Below are 18,183 nucleotides of genomic sequence, written 5' to 3' on the forward strand. Positions count from 1 at the left end.
ACCAGTTATCAGTAGAACTACGTGCTTTGTGGTCTACACCTCAATTGACTACATCACTTGTTGAAAAAGAAAGACAAGGCCGAATGCATATTATGAAGTAAGTACTATCTATCATGGTTACAATATAATCTCTACTCCTAATGTGAGTTGGTGAATAGTATCCACGATTTATTTTAGTCCCACTTTTGTCCATTTTATTTCGCTGGTTTTTTTCCGTCGCCTCCCCCTCCACCGCACGCACGAAAAAAAACCACCCCGCATGAAACGCCACGAAACCCCGGGGCTTCCTCCTCCGCCGCCATCTGGTTCCCCTCCGCTCCCATCTGCCGCCTCTGCCGAGATCCAAGGCCTCCGACTTGGGGGCCGCCGCCGCCGCGGAACCCCGGGGCAAGGCAAGGCGTGGTCGTGTTGCGGGCAGTGAGGAGCGGCGCACGGCCGTGCCCTGCATCTGGTTCCCCTTTGCTCCCCTCGTTCCCCTCCATCGCCTCCAACGTTCAATCTCGCCGTCATGGGATCGCCGCCGAGCCGAGGTACGAGATTGCCTCCATCGCGTTCCTTCCCTGGCCATGCCCCTCCTAATTTCTTCCCCAAATCCAGCTATGGTTCCCACCCGCCGCCGCTTCCCTGCCAGGGCCGGCCCTGAGGGGGGGCGGCCGCCCCGGGCCTCCGAGTAGGAAGGGTCCCCGATGACTTGGTTTCTCTCGTATGTTAACAGATCGAGCGATTTCTCAAAAAGGGGAAATATTGTAACAGATTGATTAATTCTCGGCTAACCACACGCGCTTGCTTTTCTCAGCTTCAGTCTTTCTCTTTCCCAATCGGCAGTCAATATGCCATGCCAGGTCGACGACGCCCGTCGCCGTCATCTAATTGTGATTTTTGGCTACTAGGCACGATTAGTGGAGGAAGGTAACACAATCTTCCAGATTCCATCAACCTCCTCTTCAACGCAAATCCCCTCTCTACTCAGATCGTTTGTTCCATGAAGTTAATCCTCATGGATGTCTCTTTCCCACAATCTAATTTCTTGTGTTGATTGGGATGAGAAAAGAGAAACTCAGATTTCTTCTTTTAGGTGGAAATTCAGATTTCTGTTCGTGACTCATAAACAGGAGCAGACACTTGCAATTTCTAAATTTCTAGCCGTCAAGGTACCTTGTTCCATGCCTTTCTTAGCATTTCTTATTCAATTAAGGGTCTATTTGGTTGGAGACTAGTGTGGCCAAGCCAAAGTGTGGCTAGCCACACAAGTATGGCAGGCCACACAAGTGTGGCCGAGAAATTGGACGCCAAACTTTGACAAAAGTTGGCAAAAAAAAAGTCTCTATGACAAGTGGGCCATAGGGGCAATAAAGTGTGGCAAGCCAAAGTGTGGCAAAAACCAAACACATGCCAACTAAATTGTGGCTGCCAAATTTTGGCTTGGCAAACTATGGTTGGGAACCAAACAACCCCTAAAAGTTTTCATAATTTCTTGTATCATATGTGTTAGAGTTATATTAGGTGATGTCTTTTGAACTTTTGCATTCAGTCTCTTAGACATACTCCTATAGCCTTTTGGCATCCTCATGTATGTGTATATATGTTGGCTTTGGCCTCATAATAATACAAGTTGTTCCTAACATGGTATTAGAGCATTAGGTTTTTTTTCCGCACACGCAACTCGTGCGTCCTCCGATCCATCTCACGTCCGCCGATACTCCCGGCCGTCGTTGTCTTCTTCCCTGACGGCAGCCATTGCTCCTTCCCCGTGGCTGTCTGTTGCTGTTTCACCGCACCCGCCCACTGGACCTCCGCTACCCACACACCTCCAGCCGCCGATCCGCTCGCTGGATCTTCTCTGCCGCCTGCTAAGGAGCGGCTCGAGCCGCCACCACTCCCCTCCTCTGGATCGAGTCCGCCTTGGTCGCACGTCTGCCGGCCGCCGCCTCCTCCCAGCTCACGGCCTTAGACTTCTCCGTCGGCCGCCGCCTCCTCGCGGCTGCAGCCCCGCGACTTCTCCGCCGGCCGCCACCATCGATCCTTTCCTCTGGTTGGAGACGGTCCGACGTCCAGATCGGGACGTCCGTCTCCTGATTCGGTGCCCTCGATCGGGGCACTCTTGCTCGTGCTCGTCCTCTGGATCGAGCGCCCTTGCCGCCGCTGCTTCTTGTGGTTTCGGCCGCTGGTGCTTTGCCTCGCGCGTGAGTGCTGGCTGCTTGCCTCGCGCGTGAGTGCCTTTTGGGCTGATTGCATGCTGCGTGCACGTCTGCCTTTTGGGCTGATTATGTTGGTTGTCCCTTAGTGCAAAAAAATAGAGAAAAAGAAAAAAAAGAAAAAAAAGAGAAAAAACTGATATGGCGTTTACGCCACGCTTGCATTTCCATCGCTGCCTGCAGACTCCCAACGGTGTTCCGTATATTGATCCCATCTCGCACGTGCGTCGTCGCTTGGTTCTTGGTGCTCGTCCGTGTGTGACGTTGTCCTCTACAGCGTCTTCAGTAGGTTGTGATGGTCGGTATTCATCGACTCTTCTCGCGGATTTCACCCGCGATGGTGCTGCCTGCTCTACACCGACTCCTCTCGCAGTTTTCGCGCGCGGCGGTGATCACTCTACGCCGACTCCTCTCGCGGCTTCCGCGGACGGCGGTGACCGCTCTACGTCGACTCCCCACGTGGCTTCCACATGTGGCTCTATGTCGACTCGCTACTCTCGGTCAACTCTACATGCGGCATCCACGGGTGGTGGCGACTGCTCATCGTCCTCAGATGTTTCTACGTCGATCTCTTCTACCGAAGCTTCTGTCGTGTCCCTGTCTGCGCATGAGATTGCACAGCTGTGATGCTTGCTTGATGCTTGGGACTCTTCACCGATAGTTTCTGCAGGTTCTGTGACTAACTTTTCTGGCATTGAGAAACCACCTTCAACTCATTCAGGTACATCCCCATGGATTCTTGATACTGGAGCGTCTTTTCATATGACGTATGATTCTTTCACTTTGACCTCCGTTCGACTTGTCGAGTCTCCTGTTCGTGTTCTTACGGCTGATGGCACTCCCCTCCCTGTAGCTAGTCGAGGCACTCTTAGCACTTCTTCATTTCATGTTCCCTCTGTCGCTCATGTTCCTCGGCTTACCATGCAACTCATTTCTGGTGGTCAGATTGTTGACTCTAGTTGTAGGGTCATTCTCGACTTTGATTCGTGTTCTATTCAGGATTGTCGCACGGGTGCTCTGCTTGGTGCTGTCCCTCGACGCTCTGATGGTCTATGGGAGCTTGACTGGCTTCGTCTTCCCTCCGCTGCCACCGCCGCCAGTCTTGCAGCCCCTGTAGCTGCATCTACCAGCTCTTTTTAGCAGTGGCATCATCGTCTTGGCCATTTATGTGGTTCTCGTCTCTTGTCTTTGGTTCATCGCGGTGTTCTGGGGTCTGTCTCCGGTAATGCTTCATTGGATTGTCTGGGTTGTAGACTTGGTAAGCAGATTCAACTGCCCTACCCTCACAGTCAGTCAGTGTCCGAGCGTCCTTTTGATCTCGTTCACTCTGATGTTTGGGGTCCGGTGTCGGTGTCAAAACCGGCAGATCTCGGGTAGGGGGTCCCGAACTGTGTGTCTAAAGATCGAAGGTAACAGGAGACAGGGACGCGATGTTTACCTAGGTTCGGGCCCTCTTAATGGAGGTAATACCCTACTTCCTGCTTGATTGACTTTGATGAGTATAGGGGTTAGAAGAGTTGATCTACCTCGAGATCGTAATGTCCAAACCCTAGATGTCTAGCCTGTATGATTATGATTTCCTCTATGGACTAAACCCTCCGGTTTATATAGACACCGGAGGGGCCTAGGGTTGTACAGAGTCGGTTTACAGAGAAAGAAATCTTCATATCCAAACGCCAAGTTTGCCATCCACGCAAAGGAGAGTCCCATCCGGACATGGGGGAAAGCCTTCCGTATTGTATCTTCATGGCCCATCAGTCCGGCGCACGTCACATAGCCCGGACGCCCAGGGACCCCCTAATCCAGGACTCCCTCAGTAGCCCCTGAACCATGCTTCAATGATGATATGTCCGGCGCGCAGATTGTCTTTGGCTTGCAAGGCGGGTTCCTCCTTCGAACACTTCAAAGCTGTTGATTAACAAGAACTATATCTGGCTCTGTTTAACAGTTACTACCCCCCATCGCAAGGGCATAATACTTAATCAAAGAATCACGTTATGTCTTCACTGACAGTTTGCTGATGGGACGTTACGTCTGGCCACTTCATTATTTTGAATCGTTTTTTGACCCCCCCGTTTCACGTTTCGAGACGCAGCCTCCGGTGACACGTCTTGTCAAAGCAGAGATCGTGTCCCCTTATTACGGGATTCTCATCAATGCGGGCTTGGGAAATCCAACCGTGTCGTTCGCATGACCCCTTGGGAATAGGCGAGCTTTAAGGCTTGTGGGGGACGCTTGATATTCACTGCCTTTATAAGGAGATAAAGATCCCCCTTTTTACCCCATGCCTTCTTCTTCCTCAGCCCATCCGCCCTAGAGCTCCAGCGCCCAAGCTTCAATCCTTTCCGTCCCCCGCAAACATTCCAGTCATGTCCGGATCTGGAGCGCAGGGCAAATGGATGGCCTCCTCCGTCACAGAGGGGAACATCCAGGAGCTCCGGGGAGCGGGGTACCTAGCCAAGGAAATCGCCCACCGACTTCCTGCCAAAAAGCATATTGTCCCCACTCCGGAGCCCAATGAGAGGGTAGTATTCATCCCCCATTTCCTTCGCGGACTAGGATTTCCCCTTCATCCTTTCGTCCACGGTTTCATGTTTTACTACGGGCTAGATTTCCATGATCTAGCCCCGAATTCCTTCCTCAACATTTCGGCGGTCATCGTCGTATGCGTGGCATTCCTCCGCATTCACCCCCCCACTTCGGCCTATGGCTCAAGGTCTTCAATGTGAAGCCGAAAGTGGTGGATGGCCAACACGCGGAGTGTAGAGGCGCCATGGTGAGCAAGCTTCCCAATGTCACCTGGCCCAAGGGTACCTTCGTGGAGGCCGTGAAGGGATGGCAGCAGGAGTGGTTCTATGTCATGAAACCTCGTGACTCCACATGGGCCGCTCCTTCCGAGTTCAAGTCCGGGCCTCCAATGCGGCTGACATCCTGGCTCAACAAGGGCCTGGACCGGGCGTCATCCGATGAGGTGATGACGCTGCAGAAGTGCGTCAAGAGTATGGTAGACAAGAATACCAGTCTTGCCAGCGTGATCTAGGTAATGCTCTTTCGCCGGATTCTCCCCTGCCAACGCCGGACTCAGTATATGTGGGAGTTCGACCCGGCCAGTCCCCGGACACTGTAGTGGTTCTTCGGCACGAAGCACGAAGACATGTGGAAGCTGCTTTTCAAGACCCAAAAGACGCGGCCGAAAATGACCGAAGACCTTGGCCTCGACTGCACTCACGCAGCGACTCCCGTAAGTTTTCTGATAACCTTATTTTGTAAATCCAAGGAGCATACCGAGCTTTCTATTCTTTCCACAGGGCTGGACGAAGAAGGCGGAGCGGATTCACTGTCCGGATCTGCTACCCGAGGACCCAGCCATTCCTCTGTTGACGAGGATGCTGGTCCCGGCGCCGTACCAGGCACCGGAAAAGAAGGCCAAAAAGAAGAGCAAGGAGGCCAAGGGTGGCCTCCGCCGTAAAGGCGCTTCGGACATAGTGTCCGAAGACACCGAAACTCTCTCCTCTCATGACGAAGATGAAGAGGGGGAGGAAGAGAGCAATTCCCCCCTTAAGGGGGGAAAGAAGAAGAGGGCGGCTTCCGTAGATCTAGATAAGAAGGCGTCCAAGAAAGGGAGAATCTCCCTTACGGATGATTTCGAGACGGACGCCGATGACGTCCACGAGTGGCGCCCCAGGCCAAAGCCCCTGGCCGGATCGTAAGTATTCAAAGGTACTGTATATATATCCGGTTTTTCGCCTTGTGGTTTTAACACGTTGAATTGCGTGCTGCAGCCCGGCTCGTGACCTCCCCCAGCGATCCTCATCTTCTGGGAATTCGCTGGGTCCGAACATGATGGAGAGCGAGTCACCTTCGCCAGCCTCCCCCCCACTGCTACGGATAACACCGAGGTGTTGTCCCGAAGGACCCTTCCGGGTCAGGGAGAGGTGCGGGAAGCCGCCAAGACGGCGCCAAAGGGTGATACCCCTACTGCCGAGAACATGGGGACCGACCCCATGGAGACTGGAGACAGGGGCCATGTCCAATTTGGCCCCCAACCAAATGTCATTTTGGAGACCCACACGGCTCCGGAGTCAGATGAGCAGCCTCCTTCAAAAGAAGGGGGCGCGCCCACTCCACCGGCGACCTCTGTCAATCTGCAGGCGCCGGACACTTTGGTGGGAGCGCTTCAGAGCGTCGTCATTGTGGAAGAACATCGTACCCATACGGTGGTTGAAAAGGTTCGGTCCGCTAAAAGTGGATTGAATGAGGCCTACACTAGCCTTCTGAGAGTCTTTGAGGTATGTGATATAATGCTTTTCAGCTATAGAAGAGGAATGCCTGTGTATAGATAGTAGCCCCTGAGACTCTGTTCGGTGTTCGCAAAGAAAGGCCGAACAGAGGATCTAATAACTCATGCAAGAGATTAACATACATATCTATTTGAACAAACAGGTTGCGATGCAGGCGTCAGCTAACCATGCCGCCGAGGCGTTCGAGCTGAGGCAGAAGTTAGAGGCAAAGCAAGGTATGTGATACCGAAACACGTCTGAAATGATATCAACTTTGATTTGTTATTTGAATGAGTTTTATAATTATGCTCATAGCTGACGCATCTGAGGTCGAGACCCTCAAGAGCGTGCTGGCCGAAGCCAAGAAGGAGGCGAAGGAGGAACGAGCCGCCCGCCTGAAACATGAATCAAGGGTGGAGGAAGTCCAGCAAGAGCTCAAGGATGCTATAAGCAAATGTGAGCCCTTAGAGCACAAGATTTCAGATCAAAATTCCGAACTTGCTAAGGCCCTCCAAAGTACACAGGAGGCCCGAGTTGAAGCCCAAGGCGCCCTCCGCGAGATCCAAGAGGCAAAGCAGATCGCGTCTGGTAAGGCCTTTAATATGCAGAGGAAATTTGTCAGGAGAAGGTACATCTTACTGACCCAGGTTTGGAGTTCTCCAGGAGCGTTTGCGGATCTGCCCTGGAGTGTTGCTGATGCTGCGGAGTTCTTCCGAGCCGAAGAAGGAGCTCCACTGAGAAGCTGTGCTGGTCGTAGTACCTTGCGCCAGAGCATCCAGTGCCCCTCAGCGATCAGTTGAAACAGTTGACCGAACTGCATAGGATGGCCGGATTGGCCATGAGGGATTTTATAATCCGTCTTTGGCCTGCCGAACCCATACCCAGCAGTTACTTCGGGTTTGTGAAGCGGCTGGTCAATGCCTCCCCCCGGCTTGATGCCATAAAGCGGTCGGTCTGTATCGAAGGTGCGCGGATGGCCTTCGCCCGTGTCAAAGTGCAGTGGGCCAAGATGAATGCCGTCAAGCTCGCAACTGAGGGACCGCCCGCAGGCAAAGAGCACCGCACGCCGGAGCGGTATTTCGATGACGTCCTGGAGGGATCCCGCATTGTAGAGGGCCAGTGTTCGAAGGACATCATTTTTGAATGAATGTATCCATGTTGTCCAATCTTTGTATTATGAAACAAGGCTTATGTATGATATGTTGTTTGTTTTACTTTAAAATGTTTCCTCCTGTGCGGCCGTTTACGGTATCTGAGAGTTGGCCAGTCGTCGGCTTCAGCCCCTATGTAGGTAGTACGAGGGTGTTCGGGATAGCATCTAAACACACTTGACCCAACGACTTGGTCCTTGAAGGAGGTGTTAGTGCGGCGAACCAGGCAATCGGACTATGTGGCTTTATCACTCTCACTTAGCCATAGGAGTTTGACAATGGGAGTGTAGGCGCAACCCCTAGTATTATTCGATTATCCGAACTTGGGTGTTGTAAATGCCCGACCAGATGAAGTCCGGTCTGATGCGTGATGCGGAAAAAATCGCAAAAGATTTATACTTAGTCACCGAATAGCTAACCAGCTCTCGCCGCATCATGACAGTCAGTTTTTGGCTTTCTCTACTGAGGTGTTTGTCCGGATGAACCAGAAACACAATCGCAGTAGTTCTCCCTTTACTACCTTAGCCGAACAAGCGGAGCGTAAGGCAGTAACCACAGGAGCCGGGCAACCCAACTATTGACCAAAGACATGATTCGTAGCCGATGCATATAATGCTATATTCGGGACGCCGAATTGTACTATGTTCGGACTTATTTTATGTTTAAGAAATGTACGTGGCTCAATAGAGCCCCTGGGATTTAAGTCGTACCGAGATGTACATGACGATCGGACGAAAAAAACAGGGAAATGCAGATTAAGAAATAAGCCAGTGCCGTATAGGTTGAGCTAGAAACTGTTTTCATTATAGTCTGATTGATATGTCAAAACGTATTTGTATAAATAATGCGATAAGCAACAAGGCTATTTTACATGCCGAGCACAAGGAAAAGCTGTATACGGGTCCTGAAAACGGACGAGGTGATCTTTAAAGACCCTTTAGGTACTCTGCCACGCGTCTACGCTGCTTTTCTCCTTGGCGTGTTATCCATCGAAAGGATCAACGAGCGGGTTTTCATCATGGGCCCCGAAAAGGGCCCTTGGTACCGTCGAAAGGTGATGTGGTTTGCAGGGAACCTGGAAAAATATAAAATAAGAGAAAGGAAATATGAGGATCCGGATAGGGTCTAGACGTATTGTGGACTTTATCTTTACTATGCCTCCATCTTTGCCCATGGTATCTTTAGTGCGTAGTTATGTACGCGTGGCACATATGCTGCAATTCGGTTGGGGCTAAGACGGAGGCCGAATTGCTAATCGAGCTCCTGACGAGCTGGACTGTTGTGCTGCGGGGTAGTCCGGACTCGTTTGATAGTGTCCGGGGGCTTGGCTGCCGATGTAATAGCTGGCTTGATAAGGCCGCCTTGTACCTCCGCTGCTAGGGCCGCGGTGCGCTCCTCAGTATGGAGGGAGCGTTCCATGTTTCCATTGACTGTTATGACACCGCGTGGTCTGGGCATCTTGAGTTTGAGATAGGCATAGTGTGGGACCGCATTGAAGCGAGCGAACGCAGTTCGTCCGAGCAGTGTGTGGTAGCCACTTCGGAAAGGGACGATGTCGAAGATCAAGTCTTCGCTTCGGAAGTTGTCCGGCGAACCGAAGACGACCTCCAATGTGATTGAGCCCGTGCAGCGGGCCTCTATACCAGGTATTACTCCTTTAAAGATAGTCTTGGTGGGTTTGATTCTTGATGGATCAATACGCATCTTGCGGATTATGTCCTGATAGAGCAGGTTAAGGCTGCTGCCGCCGTCCATGAGGACTCGCGTAAGGTGGAATCCATCAATAATTGGGTCGAGGACCAGTGCAGCCGAACCTTCGTGACGGATGCTGGTCGGATGGTGTCGTGGAATTGTCACGGCAGATGTCCTTAGTGTCAGGACTTAGTCGCGAGGCCAACGCATCTATGTGGTAGCTTGAGAGGGGTTGAGCGGAATCGAGAGACGCAACACAAGACAAGGATTTAGATAGCTTCGGGCCTCGGGAAACATCATCCGGTAACAACCCTACATGCTGTTTGAGGCTAGGTCTCATTATGATCACCGGAGAGTCGCCGGGAACCGGCTCTCGGTGTCTAGCCCTATCGATTGTTTCTTGTCCCCTCTTGGGGTGCCCCGCCCCTCCTTATATAAGCTGAAGGGGCGGGTTACATGTAGAGTCCAACTCGGACTTAAGATTTAACCTTCCTTTGACGTCTCACCATGGGCTTCTTAACGTCTTGGGCTTCTTACAATCTGGCTTACGATCTGACTTACCATCTGGCTTACGATCTGACTTACCATCTGGCTTACGATCTGACTTACCATCTGGCTTACCATCTGGCTTACCGTCTGGCTTACGATCTGGCTTAACATGTGCCGGGTTACATGACTGTGTCTGCCGGGTTACATGACTGTGTCTGCCGGGTTACAATGCTCAACTTGTTCCCGCGAACTTAACCTACTTAACTGTTCCTGCCGGCTTATAGTCTGCCGGGTCATTAATGAAACACCCAATCCTAGCCGGGTTATATCTCCAGCCGGGTCATACTGCGGGGTATATCCCCGACATTAGCCCCCAGTTTAATTTGGATTTATCCATGTTAAACTGATCCTGTAAAACAACACAAGAACAATTTTAACAGGTTACACTCCGGGTTAAAACATCTTTGTAAGCCAGCACCTGATCATCCTTAACTCCTTGTTATTTCCTTCTTCAAAAATCCGGGTCAAATAAGCCAACTTCATAATCAATTTACTGACCCGGCTTAAATCCTGGTCTTGAAATACTCATGTGACCTTCAACCGGCTTAAAGATGAAAAACTTGCCAGGTTTATAAATAGATGATGCCAAGTCATGATTCTCTCCCTCCTATCCATATTACCTGTAGCCACCAAGTCTTGAGCAGAAACAAAGTAATGATTTAAGACTTGCTTCAACAAAAATATTATCACTTTGAAGAAATCCATGTTGTTCATCTCAATCACTAGTCAAAACTGAGTATTCCACATATGTAGCCCCCAAGTGCCGGGTCATTATACAATAATGAGCAGGGACTTTATAGATATGATCATGTAGACTTGAGCAGCAACGTGTAGTCCCCAAGGGCCGGCTCATTAAGATAATACTGAGCTGGGACTTTGTACATAATTTATTGATGATAACATCACATGATGTAATCTCCACCATGGGGCTTGAACCCACGTCCATAAGGTTAAGAGCTTTGTACTCTACCAACTAAGTAGTGGATCTTTCAATATAATGAACAGAGGCTTGTGTACCTTGAATTTTTGACATGAGCAATTGGTAGCCTCCGAGGGCCGGCTCATTACAATGGGATGAGTCGGGTCTTCAATGAAGTGAGCAAAAAATGACTTTGCATTAGCCCCCAAGTGCCATGGTGCATGCTGGCAGTGACATGGGACTTGCATATTTGATGTGATCTCAATATAAATAATGTAGCCCCCAAGTGCCGGGTTGTAAGCCTGCAGCGACTCGGGACTATCCCTTTCATTGTAGAATAAATCATATCCATTGATAAAATAATATCCATTGCGCCAAAGCGACTTTGAAAACCTCAACCATAACATTAGTTACTGATAACCATAATAAAAATCCAGCCATGCTGGCTATTAAACATTTGAATAACCCGGTTTGAAACCTCAGTCATTCAATATCATAGTGAAAATCCAGCCAAGTTTGGCTATTTAAAGATTCAAATACCTTATCTTTTGGCAAGTAAATCCGGAGTTTAAATACCCGACGACGCTTGGCCGATGGCGATTTATTACACCTCCATTGTAAGCCGGAAATTTTATAACCCGGCGGCTTATAGCCTTTGAGAAAACCAAGAATTGACAACCCTTTTGAGACACCAATTTCAATCTTTGATGATGGGCTTGAACTTAATCATTTATGTAAGTCATAGCCCTGTAAATCCTGCACAGAGTTTAAACAACATATGCCCTAGCGACTTAACGTTAAAAGCCAGGGCGGGTAATCACCCAAATGTAGTCTTATCCTGCACACAAGTAGATCACAAGATCCCTTGGCGGTTTACCGCAGGGCGGGTCATAATATCTCACATATAACCACTATGATATTGAATTTGCACTGCCGGTTTATGTAACCTGTGCAGTAAGGGTGATAACCCAATCTTTAGGAATCAAGACTTCCAAATGTTTATGATTGTCATATGATGGCGACTTATTATCCAAAGTCAAACCGGGTTAAATAGCAACCACTCATATACACTTTAGATATGATCAAAAGAGCTTCAAATAAAATCCGAAAACTGTTTGCAAAAAGAGACTTCAAAATTTTTGAGGCTTCTGATTCGAATACGATCAGAAAACCGTCCCAAAGGGGTTAAGCTAAGATTCGAATACGATCATATAGCCCCCAGTGGCTTTGGCGTTGCCGATCAAGAGGGTACCAACAGCTATGTTCTCTTTGGTTCGAATACGACCTATGTTTGAACAGGAAGCCCCCAAATGACCTTGAGAGTTGTTTGACGACGCTGATTCGAATACGATCCACGTCGGTTCCCAAAGGGGGTTGAGCTATGGTTCAAATATGACCAAGAAACTCCCCAATGAGCTCGGCAGTGTGCCGATCAAAAGGGTATCGACAGCTATGTTCTCTTTGGTTCGAATACGACCTATGTTTGAACAGGAAGCCCCCTAGTGATCATGATAAGATAAGCAGTAAGGTGGGATACCCATGTTTGAACCGCGCCTCATGACAGCAAGCTCTTTTTGGCACCCTTTAATCTTTCTGAGAACTCGTACTTGAGCCGGATTTTGAACCGGATTTGAGAGCTTCAAAGCTTTGTGGTAAATAAATTTCCCTTGAACCGGTTTTTAAACCCGATATTTAGAGCTTCAGTGCTTTGTGGGAGAGAGATGTTTCTTGAGCCGGGTTTTTAACCGGAATCCTTTCTTTTTAAGCCGGAAATTTTTCTGACGGCCTTTAAAATTTTCACCAATATAGCGGTAGCCTCCGGGACCGGGTTATTTTTTCCCTCCAATGTCCTGGTGTTCTTGAATTTGCTGAAACTGGCAAGACTTTGCTGAGTCATATCATTGTGTAGCCCCCGAGTCTAAAGATGACTCGAGGAGTTGGCTTGAGACTCCCCATACTCGGCCATAGCATAAGATGTGCATTATTGGCATTGATAACGCGATGTGAATCCACAGAAGGTTGAGGTGACTGCAGCGGGTTGTAAATGATCCCGTATGAGTTGTGTCAGCAACTCGGCCAATGGTCCATCCCAGCTGGCTGTTTTGAAGTTAACCGAACTGTAGTGGTGGCGACTTGCATGTCTGCTCATTGAACCATCCAGTATAGACGGTGGCTGATAATATAGACTGGACCACATGGCGGCGGTCTGCACACGTCCATTGGACAGCTGGGATGAGCGGGTGTGACCCTGATGTGCTGATATAGATTGGCCCGCCAGAACGGCAACTTAGGCGCTCTCTATTGAGCGGCATGGCAAGGACATATAACCCCGTTTGCTGCGGATGACTGCCGTAGAATGTACACATGTAGTAATGGTAGTACTCCATACTGTTTTTTGGCTGATGTATCACTTGTAGCAGTACCTTGCTAGAACTCCCATACTTTGAACGTGGGATGAAATATCGCACACCGAAAAGCACTGCCCCGGGCAATACATTCCCTTGTATTTATAGTCCTTTCAAGGCTCGTTCTACTGTCAAGCGAGCTTTTGCCAAGGCCTTCTCCAATGGCCCTTTCACACATTCTAGTAGTGCTGTACTGATCTGTTCAAATTCATCTCTATTGATAAAGCCCCACATATCATCCATAAAACACCCAATATTCACCAATGCCTTCGGGCGGGTGCTCAGCCAAGGCAAGACCGTGGCGACTTGGCACTGCTACAGCTGAGGAGGCTCCGGCGACTTGGCGAGGATAAGGTCATAGAAACGGTTCATGTAGGCCACAACAACGACTGATAAATATCCACAACGGCATGTGAACAGGAAACGTGCAGATGACACAAACTGACGGATCTGATGCCTCAACCGATTCAGCCATCACTTGCAAAATGCCACAAAATCCCTTCTTAAGAAATAAACATGTATTGGGAGAGGCGAATCGACCACCAGTCGACAGAACAAAGATGAGCCGTCCTTGCTTTAGGCGGTGACGATGACAAAAGCAAGGCTGGCAAAGGCAGCTCGGCGGGTCACAGCCACGCAACGGAGGCGAGGCCGACAGAGGCAGAAACCGCGGCGGCGGGGGCTCAGTGTCACGTCGACGGGGGCGGCTTGCAGATGGCGGCCCGAGGTCGAGTGAGGGGGGAAACATGACGCGGTGTGGACAGCGGAGGCGGCGACTGCTGCGGGGGTCCCCGGCGACTCAGAGCGAGGCTGAGGCAGCGACGGCGGAAGGCCAGCGGTACGGCAGAGCCGGCTCGGAGACTGCGGCGGGAGGCTCACGGTGCAGTCAGGCGGAGGTGAGTATGACGGCGGCTCAATTTGAGGGCTGTGCCAGGCAGCTCCTCGGTGACGCAGGGCCGGCGGCTCATCGAAGTTCAACGGCTACTTCAGGGGAGGCGGCTCACGCGCGAGAGGCGAGGCAAACAGAGGCCACGGCAGGGGAAAATCATCTGACGGAAGCAACTCATAGGCATCGGCAAGCAGCGACGGCGGCTCACAGATGGCCAGCGGAGGTGGCACGGGGTCCTGGAGGCAGCGCGGCGGCTCATCGAGGATGGGCGGATCTGGCAGCCGGGCCTCTCGCGGGCGACAGGAACGGCGGCTCGAGGCCAGGGCAAAACCGGCCTGGCGCGAGCGGCCGCGAACAGAGAGACGGCGAGCCGGCAGAAAGCATGCCGGAGCCGATCATCGCGGCGGCTCAGTGAGATAGGGGGCCCGTCTCCTTCGACAACAACGGCGAGGCAAGGAGCTAGGGGCATGGCCTCACTGGCGCGTCAGGATACGGCCGCAACGGCGATTTGCCGCATAAGTGACCGCGGAAGCGGCTTGTTGGAAACACCAATGTTTCAGCTTCAACTCTGCACTTGCTTCTGAATTTGGACAGTGGCAAATGGTAGAGTGGTGATTTGACAGCACAACAGCTCAAGGTGGCGGTTCCGAAAGGTAGCAGAGGCGGAGCGGCGACTCAAAGCAGACCATGGCGGCTCAGTAGGCGCAGCCGGCGGGTCACGGCAACTTGGAGTGGCGACTCCGATGGGCACCGGTGAGGAGGGTGGTGGCTCAAAGTGGGGGCAGTAACAGGTTACTACTGCGGTGAGGGCAGCGGACGCGGCTCGGACGGCCATGGGGTTGGCGGTTCATCGGCAGCGACCCAACCACGGCAAAGACAGCGGCAACCCGGAGGGGTGAGCCTGGAGGCGAAGGCGGCGGGGCCGGCGCGGGTCGGCCAGTCTGCCGAGCACACGAGAGCCGGTGCTAAGCGGGCGTCATGGCAGTGGGGGCTGCGACGGCGGCTCACCGATGGCCAGCAGACACCGGCCACAGAGGCAGTGACATAGTGCCGGCGAGGGGAGGTCGATTCCAGGCACGCAGCTCGAAGGTGACTTGATGCGGAGGCAAAATCGGCAAGGCGCGGTCCACCCGCGGTGGAGACGAACCGGCGGCGGCGACTCATCGAGTAACCCGGAGCGGAGGTCATGCGCGGTGCGGGAGAACCCGGCGGTTTCCGCTCGGGGTCATGCGGGTGCAGCGGCGAGGCGGAGGAATGCGGTCGACGTGGCAGCTTTGGCAGGTGAAGGTAGGCCGCGGCAGGTTGATGAAACGCCCGGAGGCGGAGGCGACTCACAGTCGACATCGACTTGGTGGCAGCTTTGAGGTGCGGCGGAGGCGAGGCAGCTGCTCCAGGCAGATGTGAAGTGGCGAGGTCACAGCGGAAGGCAGGCCGGCGACGACTTGTCCGTCGCATCGGAGTTTGGGCGCCGGCGTCTTGACACGGCCACGAACCGTCTCGTCGTAAAGGGGACGCCGGGCCACACCATGTGCAGTGAAGACGAGGCCGAACAGGGGGCGGCTCTCAGGAAACACCATAGAGGAAAGGCAGAACGGGGCCACCCGACCAGCGCGACTCATCGGTGCGGTTGGAGTGACTCGGAGTGGAGTTGCGCGGCGGCGGTTCATCGGACGGCCCTCCGACGGCGGTTCTCCGCGAGGCAGCTCAGCGCGGCCACGCATGGTGACTTAACACCAAGGCCAGTGACTCGGAGTGGAGTTGCGCGGCGGCGGCTCACCCGTGGCGGATCACAGCTGTGGATGAAGCGGATGCAGTGTCTCGGCACAAAACAGAGCGGGGGGCGGCTTGTGCAGGTCGTGGAGACGGCGCTCGAAGCGGCAAAGGCAGTGAGGGCGGCCGGCGGCTTAGCAGTTTAGACGCGGCTCGGAGTGAGGCCGCTCCGACGAGGTCAGCATAAGGCGGCAACAAGACCGGCACCTTGGAGGTGTCCCGGCGCAGGCTTAAGACGCTGAGCAATAGCGGCGCGAGGCTGCGGCGGTGTGAGGGCGATGCCACGGTGGCCTGCAGTGGCGACTTAATGCCGCGCGGGTGCGGCGACTCACGGTGGCCCGGCAATTTGGAAGCCGGAGCGTGAGGTGAAGACGGCGGCTCACGGTTCGTGGCGATTGAGGAAGAGCCGCCGTGGCGAGTCAACGGCGCTGATGCGCGTGGTAGATGAAGTGAACACCGAGGAGGTGAGTTGATGCAAAGCGGGGCGGCCTGATGGCGACTTGTAGGGGAAACGGCCCGACGAAACCTGGTTGCAGAGGGCGGGGCTGGCGATTTAACAGCTCGAACCATGGTCCTAGTCCTTCTCCGGGTCAAGATTGATTTGACCATAACCTTCACATGGAAACAATGATAACGCGCCCGTGACTGCTTCCCTGGCGACTTGCGGATCATAACCCTAATTTTCTCTCGAACCTCAGATAAGTCTCAAATCTGACTGTATTTCTTCAAAAAAGAAAATATATACTCCTTCCGCAATGACTCTTATTCCTCCGAAAAAATTGCAAGCTTCTTGATCCCTGGAGAGATCCCTCCAAGAACTCAACACCACTGTGTGCGAAGCCCCACGGTGGGCGCCAACTGTCGTGGAATTGTCACGGCAGATGTCCTTAGTGTCAGGACTTAGTCGCGAGGCCAACGCATCTATGTGGTAGCTTGAGAGGGGTTGAGCGGAATCGAGAGACGCAACACAAGACAAGGATTTAGACAGCTTCGGGCCCCGGGAAACATCATCCGGTAACAACCCTACATGCTGTTTGAGGCTAGGTCTCATTATGATCACGGGAGAGTCGCCGGGAACCGGCTCTCGGTGTCTAGCCCTATCGATTGTTTCTTGTCCCCTCTTGGGGTGCCCCGTCCCTCCTTATATAAGCTGAAGGGGCGGGTTACATGTAGAGTCCAACTCGGACTTAAGATTTAACCTTCCTTTGACGTCTCACCATGGGCTTCTTAACGTCTTGGGCTTCTTACAATCTGGCTTACGATCTGACTTACCATCTGGCTTACGATCTGACTTACCATCTGGCTTACGATCTGACTTACCATCTGGCTTACCATCTGGCTTACCATCTGGCTTACCGTCTGGCTTACGATCTGGCTTAACATGTGCCGGGTTACATGACTGTGTCTGCCGGGTTACATGACTGTGTCTGCCGGGTTACAATGCTCAACTTGTTCCCGCGAACTTAACCTACTTAACTGTTCCTGCCGGCTTATAGTCTGCCGGGTCATTAATGAAACACCCAATCCTAGCCGGGTTATATCTCCAGCCGGGTCATACTGCGGGGTATATCCCCGACAGATGGTCTCTGCGATCGAAAGTGACCGAACAGGCTGACCATGGGTTGAATTTGGGGCGACTGGCTCTATCGCATAGACGTCCCTTAGCGCGCGTTTGCGCTCCCGCTTGGGGATGTGAGTAACGTATATCATAGTCACCGTTTTGACCTCGGGGGGAAATTTCTTCTGTCCCCCTGTGTTCGGTGGATGAGGCTCCTCGTCGTCGTCCTCGCCGGGCGACCCTTTTTCCTTATATTCGGTATTTAACTTACCGGTCTGTTTAAAGACCTAACGACTTCTGTTGGTATGGTTGGCAGGCTTGTTAGGGGTGCCGTGAATTTGGCTGGGTCGATCGAGTATTCGGTCCAAGCTAGATGGACTGTCTTTATTTCTTTTGAATGGCCTCTTCCGCTGACCGGACTTGGGGCCACTGAATCCGGTGTTGACCGCCGTATCTTCGGTATTGTCATTGTTGCTTCGACGCTTGTGTTTGTTGCGTCGGGTCCTGCCGTTGCCGTTTCTGACTTTGGAAGGGCCAGGGTCGCTGGTACTGTTACTGCTACGAGCTAGCCAGCTATGTCCGCCCACACAAAAGCGGGTCATGAGTGCTGTAAGGGCTGCCATGGACTTCGGCTTTTCTTGGTCGAGGTGTCGGGCGAGCCATTCATCGCGGATGCTATGTTTAAAGGCCGCTAGGGCTTCGACGTCCGGACAGTCGACAATCTGGTTCTTTTTTATTAGGAACCTGGTCCAGAATTTCCTGGCCGACTCTCCGG

General features: G+C 52.3%; 1 protein-coding gene across 21 annotated transcripts in view; it reads left to right on the forward strand.

The window, feature by feature from the left end:
- Positions 1-209: 209 nt before the first annotated feature.
- The window catches only part of LOC123170362 (uncharacterized), a 33,822-nt gene continuing 15,848 nt past the window's right edge, over positions 210-18,183 (forward strand). For 12 of the 21 annotated variants that reach the window (XR_006485187.1, XR_006485189.1, XR_006485182.1 and 9 more), the window contains exons 1-4: positions 3,883-5,436; positions 5,504-5,901; positions 5,978-6,484; positions 6,639-6,711. Coding sequence is in view for 3 of the 21 variants with exons in the window: in XM_044588213.1 (XP_044444148.1) it covers positions 6,185-6,484; positions 6,639-6,711; positions 6,791-7,063; positions 7,139-7,275 (783 nt within the window). In the remaining 18 variants the exon portion in view is untranslated. Of the gene's footprint in view, positions 704-796; positions 910-1,075; positions 1,152-3,882; positions 5,902-5,977; positions 6,485-6,638; positions 6,712-6,790; positions 7,064-7,138; positions 7,708-18,183 lie in introns of those variants that run through there. The other 9 variants (XR_006485196.1, XM_044588214.1, XR_006485194.1 and 6 more) reach the window with 8 other exon arrangements.

This window comes from Triticum aestivum, chromosome 7D (genome assembly GCF_018294505.1).
Source record: "Triticum aestivum cultivar Chinese Spring chromosome 7D, IWGSC CS RefSeq v2.1, whole genome shotgun sequence".
NCBI lineage: Eukaryota > Viridiplantae > Streptophyta > Magnoliopsida > Poales > Poaceae > Triticum > Triticum aestivum.